The sequence below is a fragment of the Podarcis bocagei genome (genome assembly GCF_964188305.1).
Source record: "Podarcis bocagei genome assembly, chromosome: 4".
NCBI lineage: Eukaryota > Metazoa > Chordata > Lepidosauria > Squamata > Lacertidae > Podarcis > Podarcis bocagei.
This window is the reverse complement of record NC_138128.1, coordinates 84,383,972-84,405,813: the sequence shown is the minus strand read 5'-3', so window position 1 is coordinate 84,405,813 and position 21,842 is coordinate 84,383,972. Positions and strand designations below refer to the sequence as shown.

Here is a 21,842-nt window from a genome sequence, read left to right as displayed (position 1 = left end):
TTTGCAATCCTGCATCCTGTATGTAGTCAGTAGTTGTTTAACTTTGTTCTGCTGACTAATTAGGCAGCTGCCATCTTGGGCCCAGCACACTTCCAACCCTAGATATGTCCTAACCGGGCCTAAGTCTTTTGTACACCCACCTGCAGCCTACAATCTTTGCCCCCTCAGGCGCTGCTACTGGTGTAAAAACCTTGTGCTCATTCAGAGAGGACATCTCTTCCTCCATTGCCTGTTTCCAGAGCTCTGCCTCCTCTTTTGGTAACTTTAACACCTCCTGAAAACTCTTGGGTTCTGCACTTACACTAAACACATTTGCAGTATCTGGAGAAAAACGCACTGGAGGCACTCCTTTGTTTTGTCTTTTAGACCTTCTGGGAGAAAATTTTTCTTCTGACCCACTTTCCTCCTCAGAACTACGACCTCTCTTTTGTTGCTTAGCAACTGGTCTTTGGCTTTCTTGAGAGCTCTTATCTGAACTTTCCTCCCCCTCAGACTCTGACTCTCTGTGTCTACTTTCAGAGTCATGAAGCTCCTGGGAAGGTTCAAACCAAACCTCAGTATTGGCATGTAGTCTCTCCCAGCCACTATGTTCACAAAAACTGGCATTCCTGGAGATCACAATGCCATTTGTCCCTTCAGCAAAGCGGAAACCTTTTCCCAGCTCCTGGTAACCCACAAACACTAGCTGTTTGGTCTTAGGATCTCCCTTCTTTCTCATTTGTTTCGGAATTAATACCCAGGCTTTTGATCCAAACACATGCAAGTGGTCAATTTTAGGTTTTTTCTGAAACAATTTAAAGTATGGGGTTGTACTTATTGTTTGATGGAAGAGCCTATTTTGGAGATAGCACGCGGTGAGCATGCTCTCCCCCCAATAAGACATGGGCAAATCAGCATCATCAAGCATGGCAAACATCATATCTTGTAAAGATCTGTTTTTCCGCTCTGCAACGCCATTCTCCTCTGGGGAAAAAACGTTCGTTTTTCTATGCCCAATGCCACGCTTTTGTAACCAATCTTTAAAGGCATTTGACATAAATTCGCCACCTCTGTCCGTCTGAATCCTTTTGAGTTTAACAGACAGAAATCTTTCCGCAGATGCCACCCAGCCTTTAAACTTAGTGAACACGTCACCCTTATTCTTCATGGGAAAAACCCAAGAATAACGCGTGGCGTCATCCACAATTGTTAGTGAAAAGCGCGATCCACCCCTGCTTACAGCAAATGGACCAATTACGTCCATGTGAACCAGCTGTAGCGGTGACTCACTAACTCTGTCACTTCTGGGGTAAGAGACTCTGTGGGTTTTAACCTTTTTACACACATTACAATCTAGGTACTTGTTACAACTCTTTAAATTACCCCCATCAGCCAATTCAGACATTTTTAGTACACTTTTCCAGCAAGCATGCCCCATTTTCCTATGCAATAAGTGCACACAGTTGTCATGTATAGCTTTGTTATTTACTGCAGGCTGAGATTTACTGACTACTGCTGCAACTTGAGATCCTGCTTTAAGCCAAAACAAGCCTCCCTCTGACTTAGCAGTGCCTAAAATCTCACCAGCCTTCTTAATAATGCAACTGTCTCCTTCAAAATTCACTTTAAACCCAGCTTTTAGCAAACAATCTACAGACATCAGATTGCTCCTTAATGAAGGCACACAAAGTACATTTTGCAGGCATTCACGAAGACAAGGAACAAAAACTGCACCCCCCGAAATCACTTCGGATGTACTTCCGTCTGCTAGAGCCACCTGGCTGCGCTGTGCTGAGTTCTTGGAAACAAACAATTCATCTGAATTCACGATGTGGCGAGACGCTCCCGAATCGACCACCCAGACCGCTTGTTTCTCATCAGCAATCTTGACCTCGCCGGTCACCAGCTGAGCCGACTGTTTTCGTTTGAAGAAGTTCTTTTTCCTTTGCTGCTGCTGCTGCTGCTGATCTCGTCTCTGCTCCTGCACCGGCCACTGAGACTTGACCAACTCCGGACATTGTCGTTTTAGATGCGCTGAAGACCCACATCGGAAACAACGCCTAACAGCAAACGCTGACTCCTCACCGGTACGCTGCTCTTGCTTCACCTCTGGCACGGCATGAGAACTCCTTCCAAACCGCCCACCTGTAGAAGCCTCTGCAGCCACCGACCTTTCTTGCCTCTTCTGCCATTCTTCAATCAAACGCCCAGTAACGTAACTGACTGATAAATCACGCTCCTGTATGCCTTCTAGAGACAAAACTAAATTATCCCAGCTTTCCGGGAGAGAACTCAAAATAATAGCCACCTTCTCCTGCTGGTCTAATGCACAGTCTCTTTCCTGTAGCGCAATAAACTTTAACTGTAAACTGTGTAGGTGTTCTTGCATTGTAACCCCAGGCTGTAACATTGCCTTGTACAATGCCTTGCGAATGAACAGCTTGGAAACCGCTGTCTCACGCACATGGAGTTCTTTAAGTGCTTGCCACACACCTCTAGCTGTCTTGATTCCCCTCACATAGGGCAACTGGGAATCTTCCAGCCCCAAGACAATTGTGGCCCTTGCTCTTTGGTCTTTATCGAGGTCTTCATCATCAGGCTTCGCAGGAAACTTACTCACCACTTGCCAGAGACGATCCCTCTGCAGCACTGCCTGCATGCGTTCCGACCACAGCAAGTAATTGGAGTCATTCAGACGCTCAAAAGTCATCTGAACTGGTTGTGAGGCCATCTTGAGAGCGATGTCCCTGGAACCCGGAACCAGCTACTCACGACCACCGAGAGAGAAAACAGGAACCACAGCACCCAGCACTCACACGCTGCAGCTGTTGTCCTTGTGTCCGCTGCGTCACCAGCTCACCACGGTCAGGAACCAGCCAGGAACAACAACCTCTGGAACTACTGGAACCAACACCGTTGATGCTGACACCACCGCAACTCAGGCTGGCAGCACAATGCCCATAACCTCATGGAACTTTGGAGTGTCAGGCATAGCCCTATTGGCTTTAGCCCAAACGTAGCAGAGTTTTCCTGCACAGCGAAGAAGCTAGTTGCGGCAGTAATGACTAGTCAGCTAGACTCAGAATAACTATTTACAGGATTTATTAAAAGGAAAAATAAAACCAGCAGAGTTTCTGCATACAAATAAAAGCAAAATAAATCCTCTTTCTCTCTCATAACCATACACAGCACTTCTAACTCCTAACACACCTCACATCAAACTGTGCTAGCAATCCCTAGATAACAGAGTTGAGTGCTGCTCGTTAACCAATCAGAGCGAGTAGTTTCTAGGTCAAGCAGACCTGGGCTTTCTGCCAAGAGTAAATTGACACCAGCTGGAGTTAATTGGTGAAGCTAGAATCTGCAAGTTTCCCACGAGAACCAATTAACAGAAACTGAAACCGAAACTGAACAATCTAACTCAAATTTACAAGTCTGCCCCAGAGGATGAAAAAGCTATGTGGGAATCCCTAGGAGCCACAGAACATAATGGTATCTGGACCCTCCCCGATGGAAGAACTGTCCTTCCAAAGGCCTGGACTCCAAAATTAATGAGGGTTCTTCACCAACGGACACATTGGGGAAAGGGGAGGTTAATGGAACACGTAATTAGATCTTGGTATACTCCAGGGATAGCTGCCGCCGCTGCAGCAGCATCAAAGAATTGCATTACCTGCCACCAATTCAATCCTAAGCGCGAACCTAGAAAACCACCAGGAGCTAGACCATGGGCCTTTGTTCCTTTTGAGAGCCTACAGCTTGACTTCATTGATCTACCTCAATGCCAAGGGTTTAAACACGCTCTGATTATAGTGGACCAATTCTCCTCTTGGGTGGAGGGATTCCCTTGCCGAAAAGCCACCACATCAGTAGTCGCTAGGGCCCTCTTACAGGACATTATTCCCCGATACGGAATGCCCCGCCGCCTAGACAGCGATAGGGGAACTCACTTTACTGCCGAAGTAGTGCAACTAGTGGCCAGAGCTCTCCAAATCAGGTGGGACCTCCATACACCGTACCACCCACAGTCCTCTGGCCAGGTAGAACGCATGAACCAGGAGATAAAAACACAGTTGGGAAAACTTTGTAAACTCACTGGGCTGAAATGGGTAAACGCACTTCCACTGGTCCTTCACAACATACGCAGCGCCCCAACTGAACGTCTGAAACTTTCCCCTTTTGAACTTTTGTTCGGGAGGCCTCCTCCCGTATACAATGCTTCATACCCCCTCTCCGAACTAGAGGTGGGGGAAACAGAACTTACTAATTATATTGTTCAGCTCCAGACACAACTACAGCGTCTTCACAAATACACGGCCATCGAAGGACAAAATCTACCCATTGACGTCCAAGCCCACTCCTTCCATCCAGGCGATTGGATCGTCGTCAAGGCATACCAGAGGGTACCCCTCCAACCCGTGTGGGAAGGCCCTTACCAGGTACTACTGACCTCTCCGACGGCCGTGAAGGTAGGGGAAAAGAGCGCCTGGCTACACCACACGAGGTGCAAAGGGTCACCACCACCCCAAGAAACGCCGGAGGACTCCGGAGAAGATTACACCTACACGACCCCACCTTCCACACCGGACACCTACATCGACGACGAGGAACAGACCGGACCAGCAGATCGGGGCCAAGATCGGGCTCAACAGACCGGACCAGCAGATCGGGGCCAAGATCGGGCTCAACAGACCGGACCAGCAGATCGGGGCCAAGATCGGGCTCAACAGACCGGACCAGCAGATCGGGGCCAAGATCGGGCTCAACAGACCGGACCTGACACCACGACATCCAACTGGACGTCCGAGATCGTCCCAGACACCGACGCTATCAAGCTTCGCTTCTAACGCTTTGACAGCTCCACTTGACAGCTCCCTACGTCACCGCTTCATCTGACAGCTTCGTTTGACAGCTCCCTGCACCACCGCTTCATCTGACAGCTCCACTTGACAGCTCCCTACGTCACCGCTTCATCTGACAGCTCCACTTGACAGCTCCCTACGTCACCGCTTCATCTGACAGCTCCACTTGACAGCTCCCTACGTCACCGCTTCATCTGACAGCTTCGCTTGACAGCTCTCTACATCACTGCCTCATCTGACAGCTCCGCTTGACAGCCCTCTACGTCACCACTTCATTTGACACCTTCGTTTGACAGCCGCGCTTTGACAGTTACGAACTATATCTCTCCCTACACGCACACCGGCCATGGGTCTTATCTGCGCCACCCTTCTTCTCGCCGTCTTATCCAGGGTCATGTTTACCTTGTCGGACCACTGCACAGGATTGCAAACAGACTATCACTTCTTGGACTATCACGAGGTCGAGACAGGGGGAAGGTCTAACCCTGACCGAATGGGGGACTTTGATTTTTGCCTTCCTGAGTCTCGGACCCTACTGCGCCATTCTCTAGTACCCCGACTCACCAGTGACGAGTACTGGGAACTTTTCATCCGAAATAAGGACCTACGCCGTATCGGGTCTGCCGCCCTCACTATAGACCATTCTTCATACCGCCTGGCTTGCCATAACGGGACTTATCTCCTTTACAAGGACGGAGAGATCTCCCAAAACCCAAACTGGACTGAAGTCGAGATAGGAGGGGCCTCTCATGCTTACACAGACTCCAACCACCCCTCTGGAAACTTGATTTTCGGGTTCCAGTGTCTCCTCTCTACCCCAGAAACCCGGAAGCCTCAACTCCAGGGACTCTGCCTGCGACGGTTCTGCTGCTTATGGAACCTTGGGGTTACTCATGAGTGGAAAGGGGCCTAATATCTCGAAGGATGGCACCACCCCATACACCCTTCACGCCCCCCCTCCTGGGACCACGTCGGACCCCTGAGATGCGGCGGTATCGCCAGGGGCAGGCGGCTACTAAACACCACTGACCCACTCCACCCAGTCGGCACAGCACCCCGACAATCCGGCACTGACTCCACGCTCCCGGGAGAGGACCTCCTCTCTTCCTGGGAACAAAACTCCTATATCAAACTCCTCAGCCAGGTGGCAAAGGAAGCACCCTACCCAGACTGCTGGATCTGCGCACATGCGCCCAGCCACCTCCAGCAGAGCCTTCCACTGGTTCCAGTACCAGTGACCCTTGAGCAATTCCGTTCCGGAAACGTCACCTCCTGGAACCTAACTGCACTCAACTTGACACATCAATACCTCTATCTTACTGGCCCTACAAAGGGACCCCTTTGCCGCAGCTTCTCCGGGGAAGGAACCTTCATTGGGTCCAGTACATGCACCTACGCTCTCGAAATCCTACCAACTGGACTAGTCACCATCACCAACACCAGGGGTCCCCGGACTTTTCCTAACCTCACTACCGCCTGGGCCGCTGTCGTTGGACACCCCTTGGACTGGAAGCCCCAACCCACGGACTCCATGCTGCTGCAGACCTTTGCTTCAGGCAGAATGGAGTCTTACCTCAGCGGCTTATTCTGGGTGTGCGGACATCACGCGTATACCTGGGTGAGCCCACACATGTCCGGATCCTGCTTCGTCGGCTACATCGTTCCCGGAATTAGGATAGTCCCACACCTACCCCCCGGGAGACAAAGAAATAAGAGGGAACAGAAAGAGCTGTCAGATCTGTCAGATGTCGCTGCAAATGGAGAGACCGTAGGCCGGGCGCTTTTCCCCGCCTACGGTGCCGGTTCAAATCACGTGGATATTCTCCGACTCACCGACATCCTCCTTAAGTTCATGCAGGAGGCGACTCAGATAAGGGCTCTCTCATGTCGGAACAATCCGAGGTAAGACAATTGAGCCTACAGACGAGGATCGCGACAGACTTCCTCTTGTCCAGTCAAGGAGGCACCTGCGCATTAATAGGCACAGAGTGCTGCACATATGTGACTGACCAGACCTTAAATATAACTGGACATTTAAATATCATTCATGAACTAGCAGGGAAGCTCCACGATATCCAGCATGAGGGGCTATCCGATGTGGACTTATGGGGATGGTTGCCCAAGCTAGTATGGCTCAGACAACTATTGAAAGTCGTGTTGTTCATCATTTTAACTGTTTTCCTTTGTGTCTCTATCCTATGTTGTACCATGCATTGCATCACCCCTTGCTGTTCTCTCCTCCGTCACTCTACTTCTCCTAACTCCTTTCCTCTTCGAGCCTATTCCCGCTCCCGACATACTCCCACTTTCCCGGACTACGTACAGATGAGGCATTTGGGGGAAGGGGAATATGAGATCACCGAAATTTAGTGCTCCAATGGTGCGGAGAAAGGATTTGCAAGTTCTTACAGAACTTTAATGCAAATCTATCTCCGAATGGGGGACTGATACGGACTGGGGGGGTGCCCCCTTCTTCCCCCCCTTCTCCTTGAACGTCCGAGGCGATGACCTCGAGGGTGCCACAGCACACTCACCCTCAGCCCCCTCACCGTTGCATAAGCACCACACTTCTCCCAGACCCCAGTAGAACCCCTTTTCTCCTTCTTTCTACGAGCGAAATAAGCTCAAATATCCCCCTATCTTTTCCTATGCCTATCTGCGCTCCATACTTAGAACGAGTAGACCTGGTGTTCCTGTTTCTCCGCTGATTCATATGGCCGCGCTTTGGCCAATCACAGCCATGCATTTATCCTGCAGGAGCTAGCTCAGGGAGCTACTGCACGCCTCATTTCACCCCTGACAAGCTGCTGACGGCCCCCCACTGCGAGAACAATGGATCCGAAACCAGAGACCTCGTAAAACTGTCAAAATCCGGTTACAATGTATCCATTCTTGCTAAAATGTATCTATTCTGTTTCCGCTTTTGATTCATACTACGGAATAGGCTGGAAAGCATTAAAATCTTTAGAAATTGATATAAAATCAACCGTAACTCCGATTTCCTCACTTTTGGCGTCATTCAACTCAGCTCCCCTTGGACTCCATAATGCTATCCCTACTACCATAATCCCCAAAGCGGCAGGTCACATACACAGGAACTTCTAAATCCTGTCAGATCGTTTCGCCAAACCCTTCCTCCGGGCAATGCGAAGTGGCAGACGATGCATATCTCTAGCCCATTGTCTTGCCACCGCCGGTACTCAATAAATGTTTATCTATGTACATTTCTTGCTCTGCATATCCCCCCTCCCTCATCCGAAATGTTAATGAATGTAACCCCACCTTTCCCTAATCTATTCATGACGTGTAAAATATATTCATGATGTAATTCGCGAAACATGACCTTCCCATAATGTATTCATGACGTTTCCTGCACTGTATTCTGGGTCATGGAGGGAACTTTTAAAAGCCTATGTCACCCCATTCTCGGGGTTCAATGCCATTTTGAACCTGTTGCGCAATAAACTCGGATCTTCGTATTTTGCTCCTGTGTCCGGCTGAGCTCCTTTCTTCTCCGCAAGGACCCGCGGACTCTGTCCGACGAGCTGGGTGGCTGTGCACTCACGCACCCAGATTTTTCCGTAACAAAGGCAAGATTAAAACAACACCCATTTGAGATCAAAAAGCTAAGGTTGGAGGATAAAACCTGCAATAAGGACAACTAGCTGCAACTAGATCTAAATGTCTTCACCTGACACATACAAAAACATCAAAGTGATGCCAGGCACGCCTCTCTGGGAGTGGAAGGTGCGGGATTTATTTCCCCACATCCATTTCTCTGAATGAGGGAAAGAGTTGAGTGGTGGAGAACAGAGGGCATCATTACGCAGGAGAGACTAGTAAATCTTAGTGAAAGGAGAGGTACTAGGTGGTGTGTCATCTGGTGTGGATGAGGAAAGACTGCAGCGTTATCACCTGCCCTGGGTGGAATCTACACATAAAAAACACTCTGCAAATGAAACATTTTGAAAAATATATTGAATTTCCCATAGCTCACCACAAAAAATGTAGTTCTTACTCGAAAAAAAGTTTCCTTGGCGATTCTGAGTCAGCATACTTAGGATTAGAGTTTATAGGTACACTTAGGGAGGGTCCCTTGTGTTAATTATGTTATGCAAAAATAACAAAGAATCTACCAACAGGGAACCATTCTTGATTAACAAACTGCCAGGGACTGGGAACATTCATTGTATGAGCTGGAAGGTTTCAGAACGTTTTCAGTTCCTTTGAGGATTGGAGGCAACTATCTTGCTCCGGGTGTAGGGTGGAGCGGCAGGCTATCTGGATGCCGCAAATCCCTGAAAGGCAGAGGAATATGCCACGTGAAAGTTGTGGGGATAGACACTTCCGGCAAGCGTGAACTCACAGCGGGTGGGGATTTTGCCGCTGGGAAAATCCCGAGCTACTTAGGGGGAGAAGGGGGTGCAGATGGGCGTGGAAGCCCCCCCCCATTACCTCTTGAAAGGTGTCAAGAGGGCTAGGACCCCAGCAAGACCACAAGCGGCTCGCTTGGCTGTCAGGTAACTTCAAACAAGTGAAACGAAGAGAACTGCGGAGCGGAGCGGCAGGTCTAGGGGAAGCCATTACCTACCCCCAAGCAACGAAGCCCCGGTCTCGCTGAGAGAAGCGCTGCACTCTCAAACCAGACGAAACCTGGGATTAATTTGATTCGGCAAATGGACAGAACTAAAAGAATTCCGGGGGCTTAAGAAAACAGTGGAGTTCGGCCATTATTCGAAATCTACAAGGCGCAAGGTAATCTTCAGAGCGGAGAAAGGCAGTGAAATCTATTAGCGGGTCACATTCGTTTCCCTGAAAAGCTGCAACATTAAAGTAGCCGGCGGGGGGAAGTTACAAAGTATCAAGTGCCGGTCGTATTTAAACAGGGAAGAGAAAGTACTATTTCATGAACTGTAAATTCCTAAGGAGCTGGGGGGGGGAAGCGAAGGAAGAAAGACCCGTCTCCCTTCACAGCAGCGGGAAAGTAAGGAACGAGAAAACGGAAGTGTAGGACCTGATGTGATTATGGGAACTAAAAGACGTAATAACTGGAAAATACAATTAAATGAGACTGTTTTGAGGGAAACCACCTCTGTCTGGTAGTGTCATTTGGAACTGGGGTGCTGTTGAACCCAACTGATATTTAAGGAGTTCTTTAAAACCACTCTTTCATGTCCGGGAGTTGGCTTTAACAAAGAAGGTGTTGGTTTCGATAAAGACAAAGAAGGACATCTAGTGGACAAAATAGGATAAAACAACTGGTTTTTTCTGTGTTTGCTCTCATCGCTATCTATTCAACGTTTGACTTTATAGACTTAGGGATTTTCCTCTGTGTGCTTTCTCAATCTTAACAAATCTTAGCTAATAGGAATAGAGCCTACTGGGTCAGACAGACTTCAGCTGATAGAACACCACTTTTGTCACCTTCATTTGAGCTGGAAAAACCCTCCTATAATATTGGTGCACAGGACTGTAGAGGCGACAGTAAATCTGAGTATAAACTGGGATTGTCAATGCTAACCACAAGAAAAAAGCCACAAAGCAAATATCTGGACTAGCCTGAGTGGAGGCAAGAAGAAGAGTGGAAGAACGGTTGGAATGCTGATAACTCCTCTTTGGACTTGCTAATACAGCTAATATTATAGGGGGGGCATGATATTGAGGGCTGTGTAAAACTAGATGGAAATATTTGGGACTGGGCAAAACCCGTTGTCCATATTTAACCTCTTGGATTAGGGAGAGAGGAAGGTGCTTAGTTGACAACACGTAATTGATAAGTATAAAATTGAAGAGTGGGAACTTTTGAGTTTTATAGATACAATGTCGAACACAGCAAAGAGAGCAGAGGGAGGGACACCAATAGAAAGAAAGGGATCCAAACAGGAAACAGACTTCAAAGCAGATATTTTAAGAATGTTTGCAGAAATTAAACAAAGTGAGAAAAACTTAGAAGTAAAATTAGAACAAGTAGACAATAAGATAGGGAAAATGGACAAAAAAATGGACGAAACAGTTAATGAACTAAAAGGGCAAATAAAGGAAGTATTTAGGAGGACACAAGCTGTAGAAGAAGGTTTGAAAAAAACAAGATTAGAAATGGGAGAGGTGAGATATGAAGAGGACAAATTAAGAGCTGAGGTGTTAGAATTGAATAAAGTGCAAGAAGATATGAAAGATACAATAGCTATGCATGAATTAAGACAGAGGGAGAATAATTTGAGACTTAGGGCAGTACCAGAAACACAAGGAGAAAACATTAAAGAGAAATTGATAGCAGAGTTAGCACAATGGATGGAACTACCAACAGAAGAGATAGAAAGGACGATACAATCCGCCTTTAGACTAAAAGTGAAAACAACCAGGGCTAAAAAATTTGTGGGTGATTGCCTGATTACATTTAGAGATAAGGAAATGAGAAACATGATCCTGCAAAGAAATAGAGAAAAAAGGTTGTGCATTAACGGGAATTATATAATAATTTTTAAAGACATACCAATCAGAATTCTGAAACGTAGAGAGTCGTACAAGGCACTTGTGCAAACATTAAAGAAAAACAACATTGAGTTTAAATGGGAATTCCCGGAAGGGATCTCATTTACTTACAGGAGTAAGAGGCACAGGTTGATCAGTCCAGAGGAAACTGGGAAATTTTTGAGAAAATATAAAGAGTTGAGGCTAGAAAAAGAAGAGGAAAAAGGGGAAGAGGCAGCAGGGGGCCCAGACTCCGAGGAAGAAACAGAAAGTAGAGGAGGAGGAGAAGAGGAACAAGAGGTTTAAAAATCAGTCAAAATATAAAAGGGAAAATAAGCAAGACTAAATTCATTTATTATGGCATTAAAAATTTGTAGTTGGAATATTAATGGAATAAATGATAAGAAAAAACGAAATAAAACTGAACAAATACTAAAAAAAGAAAACCTAGACATCATCTGTTTACAAGAGACACATATAGCAAGAAGACATAAAAGAGTACTGATAAACAAAAGATTGGGAAATGAGTTTATCTCCTCAGATAAAGATAAAAAAAGAGGAGTGGTCATATATATCAAAAAGCAAATCGAAGCGCAACAAATTTTTAAAGACGAGGAGGGAAGGATAATGGCGGTCCAAATTAAGTGGCAGGGAGAAAACCTAATTATAATCGGGTTATATGCTCCAAATGGTAACAAGTTGGATTTTAAAAAAAAATTAGAAGAAAAACTAGCAGAGTACACAGATCAGAAAATGATGATATTGGGAGATATGAACGGGGTGGTGTCCTTAGAAATGGACAGACTTAGGGAGGGAAGTGGTAAGGATGGGTAGCTACCCAGAACTTTCTTTTCATTGGTCAAAAACTGTAACCTGATAGATAGCTGGAGACTCAGACACCCACTGGTAAAACAGTTCACGTACTATTCTGAGCCTAATCAGTCACTGTCCTGAATTGATCAGATTTGGACCTCAAATGAGCTGACTCCAAGAATTTTAAGGGTGGAGATCCAAGCTAAAACTATATCTGATCATAATCCAATAAAATTGGAGTTGAAAGGCTGGGAGGAGAGAACTTTTAGGTGGAGACTAAAAGACTATCTTCTGGACGATCAAGAAGTGGTTGAAAAAGCCCAGAAAAGGTTGATAGAATATTTTAGGGAAAACATGAATAAGGGTACCAAGACAAAGGTGGTATGGGATGCAAGCAAGGCAGTAATGAGGGGCTTCTTTATCCAGCAAAACACGATTAAAAATAAAGGAAGAGAAAAATGGAAAAAAGAGATCTTAAAGCAGATAATGGATAATGAACAAAAGTTAGTCCAAAAACCAAACAGCAAGAGAATAAAGGAGAATATTAAAGCATTGCAGGCGCAGTTTGCAATGTTGATAAATAGAGAAGTGGAATGGAACATCAAAAAATTGAGACTAAGAAGTTTTGAATACTCAAATAAATCAGGGAAGCTGCTAGCATGGCAGATAAAAAAAAGGAAAGAACAGAGTACAATAAATAAAATAATACTGGATGGTGAAGAAAAAACTAACCCCAAGGAAGTTAGGAAAGCATTTTTGGACTACTATAGTGGATTATATAATAATAGAGAGAGACATAATTTGAGGAAGATTGAAAGATTCTTAAAGGATAAAAAGGTTCAGAAGATACCAGTAGAGAAAAAAGAACAACTGAACACTCCAGTAGAGATAGAAGAAATAGAAAAAGTAATAAAAGAACTAAAAAGAGGGAAAGCCCCAGGCCCGGATGGGTTTACGGCTAGTTACTACAAAGAAATGAAGGCTGCATTGCTGCTCCCATTGAAGGAAGTGATAAATAACATCTTAAAAGAAAGAGAAAAACCAGAAACATGGAAAGAGGCATTCATTACATTAATCCCAAAACAAGATGCGGATTTATTGCAAGTTAAAAATTACAGGCTGATCTCATTGTTGAACATAGATTACAAAATTTTTACAGGAATTCTAGCTAGCAGAATGAAAAATATATTGTTAGATTATGTTCATGGAGACCAAACGGGCTTTCTACCGGGGAGGCAGATGAAGGATAATATAAGAAACATAATAAATATCATAGAATATCTGTCGGCCAAGAGTGACAAACAAGCTATACTGATGTTCGTGGATGCAGAGAAAGCATTCGATAACACAAATTGGGATTTTTTGTTAAAAAATCTAGAATACATGGAGGTTGGTGCAGAGTTTTTTAATGGAATAAAAGCAATCTATACGGAGCAGAAAGCGAAATTCATCATAAACAACGTAGTGTCAGAAGAAATAAAGATAGGGAAGGGTAGAAGGCAGGGCTGTCCGCTTTCCCCATTGCTGTTCATAACTGTATTGGAAGTGTTACTTAACTCAATAAGACAAAACAAGAAGATAAAGGGAATAACAATTGGACAAAATGAATACAAGGTAAAGGCATTTGCAGACGATTTGCTAATAACAATAGAAGACCCGACGAACTCAATAAAAGAGATATTGGAAGAACTAGAGCAATTCGGCAAAGTGGCTGGTTTTAAGTTAAATAAAAGTAAGACTAAATTAATGACAAAGAATATAGATCTAAGTACAATTGAAGAAATACAAAAGCAAACAGAGATAGAGGTGGCCAGAAAGGTGAAATATTTAGGAATATGGATAACCCCCAAAAATATAGAACTATTTAAAAATAATTATGAAGTGGTATGGAAAGAGATTAAAAAGGATTTGGTGACGTGGGGGAAGCTAAAATTGTCTTTCTGGGGCAGGATAGCCATAATTAAGATGAATGTACTTCCGAGAATGTTGTTTTTATTCCAGAATATTCCGATAATCAAAGGCACTAAGATATTCAAAGAGTGGCAAAGAGAGTTCTCAAAGTACGTATGGCAGGGTAAAAGACCGAGGATACAGTTTAAATTACTGACAGAGGCAAAAGAAGGGGGGGGGGATTCGCACTTCCAGATCTGAAACTATATTATGAGGCATCATGCCTATGTTGGATAAAACCGTGGATAAAATTAGATAATAAAGAACTTTTAGATCTGGAAGGCCACGACAATAGATTTGGGTGGCACGCGTATCTATGTTATGAAAAGAAGAAGGTACACAAGGGATTTGAAAGCCACATCTTTAAAGGTCCTTTGATAGAAGTATGGGAGAGGTACAGATTTTTATTGGAACCCACAGTCCCACACTGGATGTCCCCACTAGAAGGCACAAGTGTTAAAAAGACCAACATGAGGGATAAATGGGTTACCTATGAACAGCTGCTAATTAAAGATGGGGGGAAGTGGAAGCTAAAACCATATGACCAGGTTAAGGAAAAGGTGCTTGATTGGTTCCATTACTTTCAAATAAATGAAATGGCTAAGAAGGATATTAAAGATAGAGGATATGCAGAAAAAGATTCTAAATTCCAGACTGAGATAATAAATAATGATTACAAAATCCTATCAAAAATGTACAACCAGCTGCTAGAGTGGAATTTAATAGACGAGGAAGTGAAGTCGGTAATGATACATTGGGCAAAAGACTTCGGTTATAATATCTATTTTGAAGAGTGGGAGAAATTATGGGGAAAAAATCTTAAATTCACGGCATGTGTAACGTTGAAGGAAAACTTAATGAAGATGTTATACCGTTGGTACATTACCCCTGCGAAACTAGCAAAAATGTATAAGACATGCAGTAAATGTTGGAAATGCAGGGAAAATGAGGGGACTTTCTACCACATGTGGTGGGATTGCAAAAAAGGTTAAAGGTTTCTGGGAAAAGGTATATACAGAAATGGAAAAAATTCTAAAATATACTTTTCAAAAAAAAACCCAGAGGCCTTTCTGTTAGGTTTATCAGGAAAAGAGATTAAGAACAAAGACGGCAAATTTTTCCAATATGCAACAAGGGCAGCAAGAGTCCTATTAGCCCAAAACTGGAAACAACAGAAAATACCGACAATAGAGGAGTGGAGAGAGAAACTATTAGATTATGCGGAACTAGATAGACTGACGGGAAAAATTAGATATTTGAGAGATCAAAGATTTATGGAGGAATGGGGAAAATTCGTGGAATATCTGGATAATTTAAGTGAGGGACAAATAACGCTAGTAGGGTTTAAAAGAGCTCTGTGATATTTGTAAGAATATTGTCTAAAGAAAAGGGTGGAAAGGATTTTAATAATGTCAATAGATAGTAGGAGATGCGAAAGTATGTGTTGATAGACAACGGAGATTTGCGGAGACGCTGAAGGAAGTCTTAAAGAATGAATCGGTTGAATACAAGATGTGGTTTATTTGATTTTTATTTGTTTTGCTGTAAACTAATAAAAATTATGCTGAAAAAAAAAGAAAGTTGTGGGGATAGAAAGACAGAAAGAGAAATAGTTGAAGTGAAAAAGAAAAGAAGCACCAGCAACGTCTGAAGCAAGCCTAAGAAACGGAAAGTTCTCTTTCCCTCAGAATGCAACCGCCTTGCAGTTACAAGCGATAGTGCCTTGAGACTGTGTAGATTCAGGATTTGGTTGCGACGTCTGTCCGGGGCTGAATACTCCGAGCATCTAACATCAACTGCTTGGGCTTGAAATACCTACTGACTTCTTGGCAAGAGGAGTTTGCCTTCCCTTTATTTGCAATGGTGTTACTCACATTCTTCCCTTCAAGTTTTTGCACCGCCTAACCTTAACGAAAACCTCTAAGCGGCTTACGATAGCATGAACATTATCTATACAAGTCAAAGTGAAAAACACGCAAAATGCAATAACAGTTAAGCAAAAACCACCGATTAAAGGGCATAGCAACTTTTTGCAGGTAAAGGAAAGGAAACAAAGTTTATAGCAGGCGCCGAAAAGGGTACGGTGAAGGCGCCTTCTTCATCTCAAAAGGCAGGGGGTTTCAGAGTGTACTTGCTGCATCTAGGCTTCTTGGGCAAAGCCTTTCAACATGCCTAAGTCTTGGCGCATCTCTGTCTGTACAATGAAAGCCTCATTATAATATTTTTTTTAACTAAACCACAGTTCTGTCTGGCTCTCTCGCTCCCCAACCCGTCTTCTCAATTCCCTTCTCTTCAACTGTGGGCGCTAATTCTCCCCGCCTATAGGGCTATTTTCCAGTTTTGCTAAGGGGTGATGCTAAGGGAAGGGTGCGCTCCAGCCCATCTAGATTGGTCAAGCAGCGCTTGAAAAGTGAACTTGAAACTCGCTCCTCCCCAAAAGCCGCCTCCCCATTGGAGCGCTTCTCTCCAAGGAAAACGCGCCGGCCAATTGGCAGCCAGGAGGGGCTATAAAGGCGCCGAACTCCAGAAACCTGGAGCGGGCCTTGAGGAGCAAGGGCAATTTTGGAAGCGAAAAGCAGCTTTGTTGGAAGAGAGCGAGGCAGCGCTTTTGCAAGATGAAAACTACCGGCCGAGGTAAGAATAGAGGATTGTTAAAACGATTTTTAGTTCACTTGTCTTTAAAAAAATTGCTCAAATGATTGATATAAATTCAGGGTTTCATAAACGATGTTTTTTTTTATAAAGGAAGGTTGTTTCTGTTTCTGGGTCAGGATCAGGCTATAGGAAAGACCCATTTGTGGTAGCCAGGGAGGGATTACACAGGGGCTCAAATGTCTTCGGATGGAAACATTTCGCAAAATTGGTTTGCACATATTTTACTTGTAAGCATGAAGCATTTAGTGCATTTTACTGCATGAAGCATTTACACACACATTTTCTGAATGTTAAATCCCTTTCACATAAACGGGATTAAATTTCCTAATAAACGTGGTTAGGATCAGCTGCGGAAAACAATGGCAAGCATAGAAATAAGAGCGTAAACGTATTACCTAAAATTCTTTGGTTTGTTTTCATGCAAGCCTTGTTCAGAGCAACCGGAGGTTTATTTAAAGGCCACAAAGTGCGTGGATTTGAATGTCAGGTACAAAAGCCTTCCTGTAAAAAGCGAAGGCTTTGCCCTTCTGCGCTCGGCCGGGTGGGTGGTCAGCGGGGCGCTTGAAAGAATTGCCACTGAAGCGTTCTCTACCGGGGGTCGTTTTTACGCAGTGTAACCCCAGGCAGCGCCCGATTCTGGGGGAAAGTGCAGGCGATGCAGCCCCGAGCTTTCCATGTCGGGAGGAAGATCTGCAAGCGTCACTTTTGTTGAAGCCGAGCGCTTCCTTCAGATTTGCTTTTTTGTCTTTTCCCAGGAGGAAGCTACCCCAAAGTCGGAGGAGATAGGAGAAAAAGGACCGTTTTTACTCCTGCCCAAATCGAGCTCCTAAAAAAGTCCTTTGCAGAGAACCAGTACCCCGGATACGAGACCAGGGAGGCGCTGGCGAGGTGCATCGGAATCGAAGAAGATCGTGTGCACGTAAGAATCGGGATGGTGGGGGCTCCCAAGACTTCCCTAAACCGCACATAATTTGAAACACTCAGAATAATCCTTGCGTAGTCGAAGGCCTTAGTTCACCCTGGTGCCTCTCAGCTTATCGCGAAAGGCGCCTTGTTCAAGAGCTAACTTCCTCTTTCTTGGGATTTTTTTTTGGGGGGGGTGTATCGTGGATATAAAGGCTTTTGAACATAACGCTTATATGCCTTTCGCACAACACAAAACAAGTTAACGTAGGTTTTCCCACTGTAATACACTAATCTTTGTTTGGTTGTTGTACCTGAAAGTGAAATTATGACCTACCCGTTTGGAAATAATGGACATTTGGTTCTCTCCTTTCTTCTGTTCAGATCTGGTTTCAAAACCGACGAGCCAGAACACCAAAGAGGATAAGGATCGGGAACCATGCTGCAGCTCCTTATAGCCACAGTGAGAGAACCAGTTTAAGAAGCAGCCTGGACAGCAGCCCAAGAAGCAGTCCAGCAAGCAGCCAAAATATTCAAAATATTCACACGCAACAAAATTACCAGCCACACAACTTTCATTATGCTGAAAGCTATAGAGGAGCAGAGTTGTGGCAGCCACCTCTCAACAACACACAACCAGGAGAGTATTCCACGCAACAGCAGAGCTCCCTGGAATTGAACCCTGCTTATTACCAGCAAGCTGTTTTTTGTGGAACTGGGCTTTGTGAGACTTCCCAGGCGAGCAACTGCCCAGTTCCATATTACGGTGCGGAGATGGTGAGGCAGCCTCCACCATCAGCTGGGAACTTCTTCATGGCATCAAGCACTTACACTCCCTGGTCTGCAACGGGGAATTATTCAGCTACAAATCCTGTACAAATGCAGAATGTTGATGGAAGTGCTTCGGACTCTCAGTTTTTCTCTTTAAATCAGGTTCCAGATTAGCATCCCAACTCCTTCCTTGCTATCCTGTACATATTTTCCAAGCTCCCTCTTTTAATGTCTTTTAATGTATGACTTCAATGTTTTGAATAAAGTTGGTTCTTTTAATAGCTTGTCTGGACTCTTCATTTAACTTTCCATTTACTGTACTGAAACATTCACTTTCCTGTGTGCAAGCATATAAACATGGGCTTAATTTTCCCATAGAAAAAAGTCAGTTGCGCGGTACATGTGGTTCTAGAGATAAAAGGTCACGTCTTCTAATGGCTGGATATTCCTGAGACACATTTTAATGCACCAATGGCTTTCTGTCCCTTTCCTTTTCTTTTTAAGTCTCCGTATCTGAGGCTAGAGTAGGTGGCAATAAATGTGGAGGGAAGTTGCTGTATTTTCTTTGTATGCAAAAGAATATTTGTAGATCCTGCTATAAGTAGATTTGTTAATAAGTTTGGTTTTCATTAATGAGTCTTCCATTTTTTAAAACACAGAAGTTTGAGATGGGGATATAAGGTTTAATTTATTTTTCTACCGTAAGTGTGTTAAGTTGCTCTCCAAAGCGTTAAAGACATATAAGTGTAACTTTTATGTGCCTTAGACGGCAACATGGGCATTTATCTCTATTAAAAACTTTGTGGGGGATATTTTGAACACTTTATTTCATTTTCTTGCTCTTAATCCCCCCCACCAAGGTTTGTGCTCTACTGCCTTCAATGAAGCTTTATGCGAGGGTTGCCTGTGAACTAGAGGTACCACTGTATATGCCTGAGGGAAGATAGCCGCGCCCTGGCGGCTACCAGATAACTCTCGGCATTGTCTTCCCTTATTACTTTCCCGCAGCATCAGAGCTATAACGAACGTCATGCTGGGGCAACGGGGGGGGGGGTGTCCTTTCCGCTCCTTTTCAAATAAATGGCGATTTAATTTCCCAATAAACATGGTCAGGATCGGCTGCGGAAAACGATGGCAGGTATAGAAATAAGAGCGTAAACTTCTTACTGAAAATTCTTTGGTTTGTTTTCATGCAAGCCTTGTTCAGAGCAACCGGAGGTTTATTTAAAGGCCACAAAGTGCGTGGAAATCAATGTCAGGTACAAAAGCCTTCCTGTAAAAAGCGAAGGATTTGCCCTTCTGCGCTCGGCCGGGTGGGTGGTCAGCGGGGCGCTTGAAAGAATTGCCACTGAAACGTTCTCTACCGGGGGTCGCTTTACGCAGTGTAACCCCAGGCAGCGCCCGATTCTGGGGGACTTGCTCCAGGGCAAGTGCAGGCGATGCAGCCCCGAGCTTTCCATGTCGGGAGGAAGATCTGCAAGCGTCGCTTCAGTTTAAGCCGAGCGCTTCCTTCAGATTTGCCTCTTTGTCTTTTCCCAGGAGGAAGCTACCCCAAAGTCGGAGGAGATAGGAGGAAAAGGACTGTTTTTAGCCCATCTTACGTCGAGCTTCTAAAAAAGTAGTTTGAAGAGGACCCGTACCCGGGATACGAGACTAGGGAGTCGCTGGCGAGGAGCATCGGAATCGAAGAAGATCGTGTGCACGTAAGAAGAGGGATAGTGGGGGGGGGGGTCCTAGGACTTCCTTAAACCGCAAATACTGGATAAATTTAAATCGCTCAGAATAATTCTTTCTTTGTCATTCGAATGCGTTAGATCTTCCTGATGCCTCCGAGCTTAACGTGAAAGGTGCCGTATTCAAGAGCCAACTTCCTCTTTCCTGGGTTTTGTGGAGTTTTATGGGGGGGGGGCTGTTGTACCGTGGATGGAAAGGCTTTTTGTAAGGGGCGGGTGCGTTGTGTCCCCTCCATTTCAACTGCAGGAAGAAATTAAGGCTTCCTATGTTGGACTAAATTAAGGCTTCCTATGTTGGACTAAAGAATGGATAACCCTAGATAACACCGACCTATTGGATTTGGAGGGCTTTGATGCTAGGTTTGGGTGGCATGCATACTTATGGCATGATAAGGGGAGAGTGCATGCAGGATTCTCCAACCACATTATAAGAGGGGCGCTGGAAGTATGGAATAGATGTAAGAGACTGGTAGAAAAGGATACCCCATGGTGGCTGTCACCCATTGATATCCTAGCAATTAAGAAACTAAACATGGAAGGCAAAAGGTGGACATACGCTGATCTCCTGAGAAAGTCTGATAAAGGATGGGAAATCAGGCCCTACGAAGAGTTAAAAGATAAATTAACGGGATGGTTTCAATTCCACCAAATTAATGCCCTATGGAATGAGCATAAAAAGGTCGGAATGAGCAAGAACAAATCCAAGTTCCAACTAGAAATAATAGAGGGGAAGTCTAAACTCTTAACCAAAATGTACAACCAACTACTAGACTGGGACACTATGGACGAGGAGGTTAAAGAGGTTATGATCAAATGGGCCATAGACTTAGGATACCCCCTAGAATACGAAAGATGGACAAAACTATGGAATAAGGATATGAAATTTTCAGCCTGTGTCGGTCTCCGAGAAAATATGGAAAAGATGATGTACCGTTGGTACATCACACCAACAAAATTAGCTAAAATGTATAAAACCGGAGACAAGACCTGCTGGAAATGTAAGAAGAAGGAGGGAGACTTCCACCATATGTGGTGGACCTGTGAGGAGGTAAAGAAATTTTGGGCCTCAGTTTATGATGAACTAAAAAAGATTCTAAAGTATACCTTCCCTAAAAAGCCCGAGGCATTCCTTTTAGGAATGGTCAGGGATGAAATAAAGAAAGACGACCAAACCCTATTTCAGTACGCAACAGTATCCGCTAGGATACTGTTGGCACAGAATTGGAAAACACCCAACGTCCCAACAATCAGAGAATGGCAAACCAAACTAATTGAGTATATTGACTTAGCAATAATGACACAGAAAATCAGACAACAGAAAAACACCAAATTTATTAACGATTGGAATAAATTCCTCTCATACATGGAGACGACTTTAGGAAATATCAAAATCACAGTAGGTATAATATAAAAACTGCGAGGTAGTAATATTGGTTAGCAAAAGACACTGCCGAATATATTGTTGAATTACAGCTCACGTTGTGGTGGTGGGAAGTCTAACAATGTAACAGATGTGTATAAGGACTTAGTACCTGAACAGTATGGAATTTGATTTTGGATTTATTTAATTTTTTCCCCTTCTTTTTTCCTTCTTTGATGATGTTGTTTTAGTGAACGATGTATATGTGTTTTTAAGTTGTTGGAATAAAGATATTTTTAAAACTTAAAAAAAAAAAGGCTTCCTTTTCCTTCCCACTCAAATAAT

The 21,842-nt window shown here is 44.3% G+C and overlaps 2 protein-coding genes across 2 annotated transcripts in view; one reads left to right on the top strand and one right to left on the bottom strand.

Annotated features, from left to right (window-relative positions):
• LOC308585578 (uncharacterized protein) overlaps positions 1-21,842 on the bottom strand; it is a 97,641-nt gene that overhangs the window by 22,271 nt on the left and 53,528 nt on the right. The gene's annotated exons all lie outside the window — the stretch shown is intronic.
• Positions 15,746-18,683, top strand: LOC308585580 (uncharacterized protein). Its single transcript, XM_081191349.1, has 3 exons — positions 15,746-16,709; positions 17,486-17,649; positions 18,018-18,683. The coding sequence occupies exons 1-3, from the start codon at positions 16,691-16,693 to the stop codon at positions 18,576-18,578; spliced, it is 744 nt and encodes a 247-aa protein (XP_081047475.1). The 5' UTR covers positions 15,746-16,690; the 3' UTR covers positions 18,579-18,683.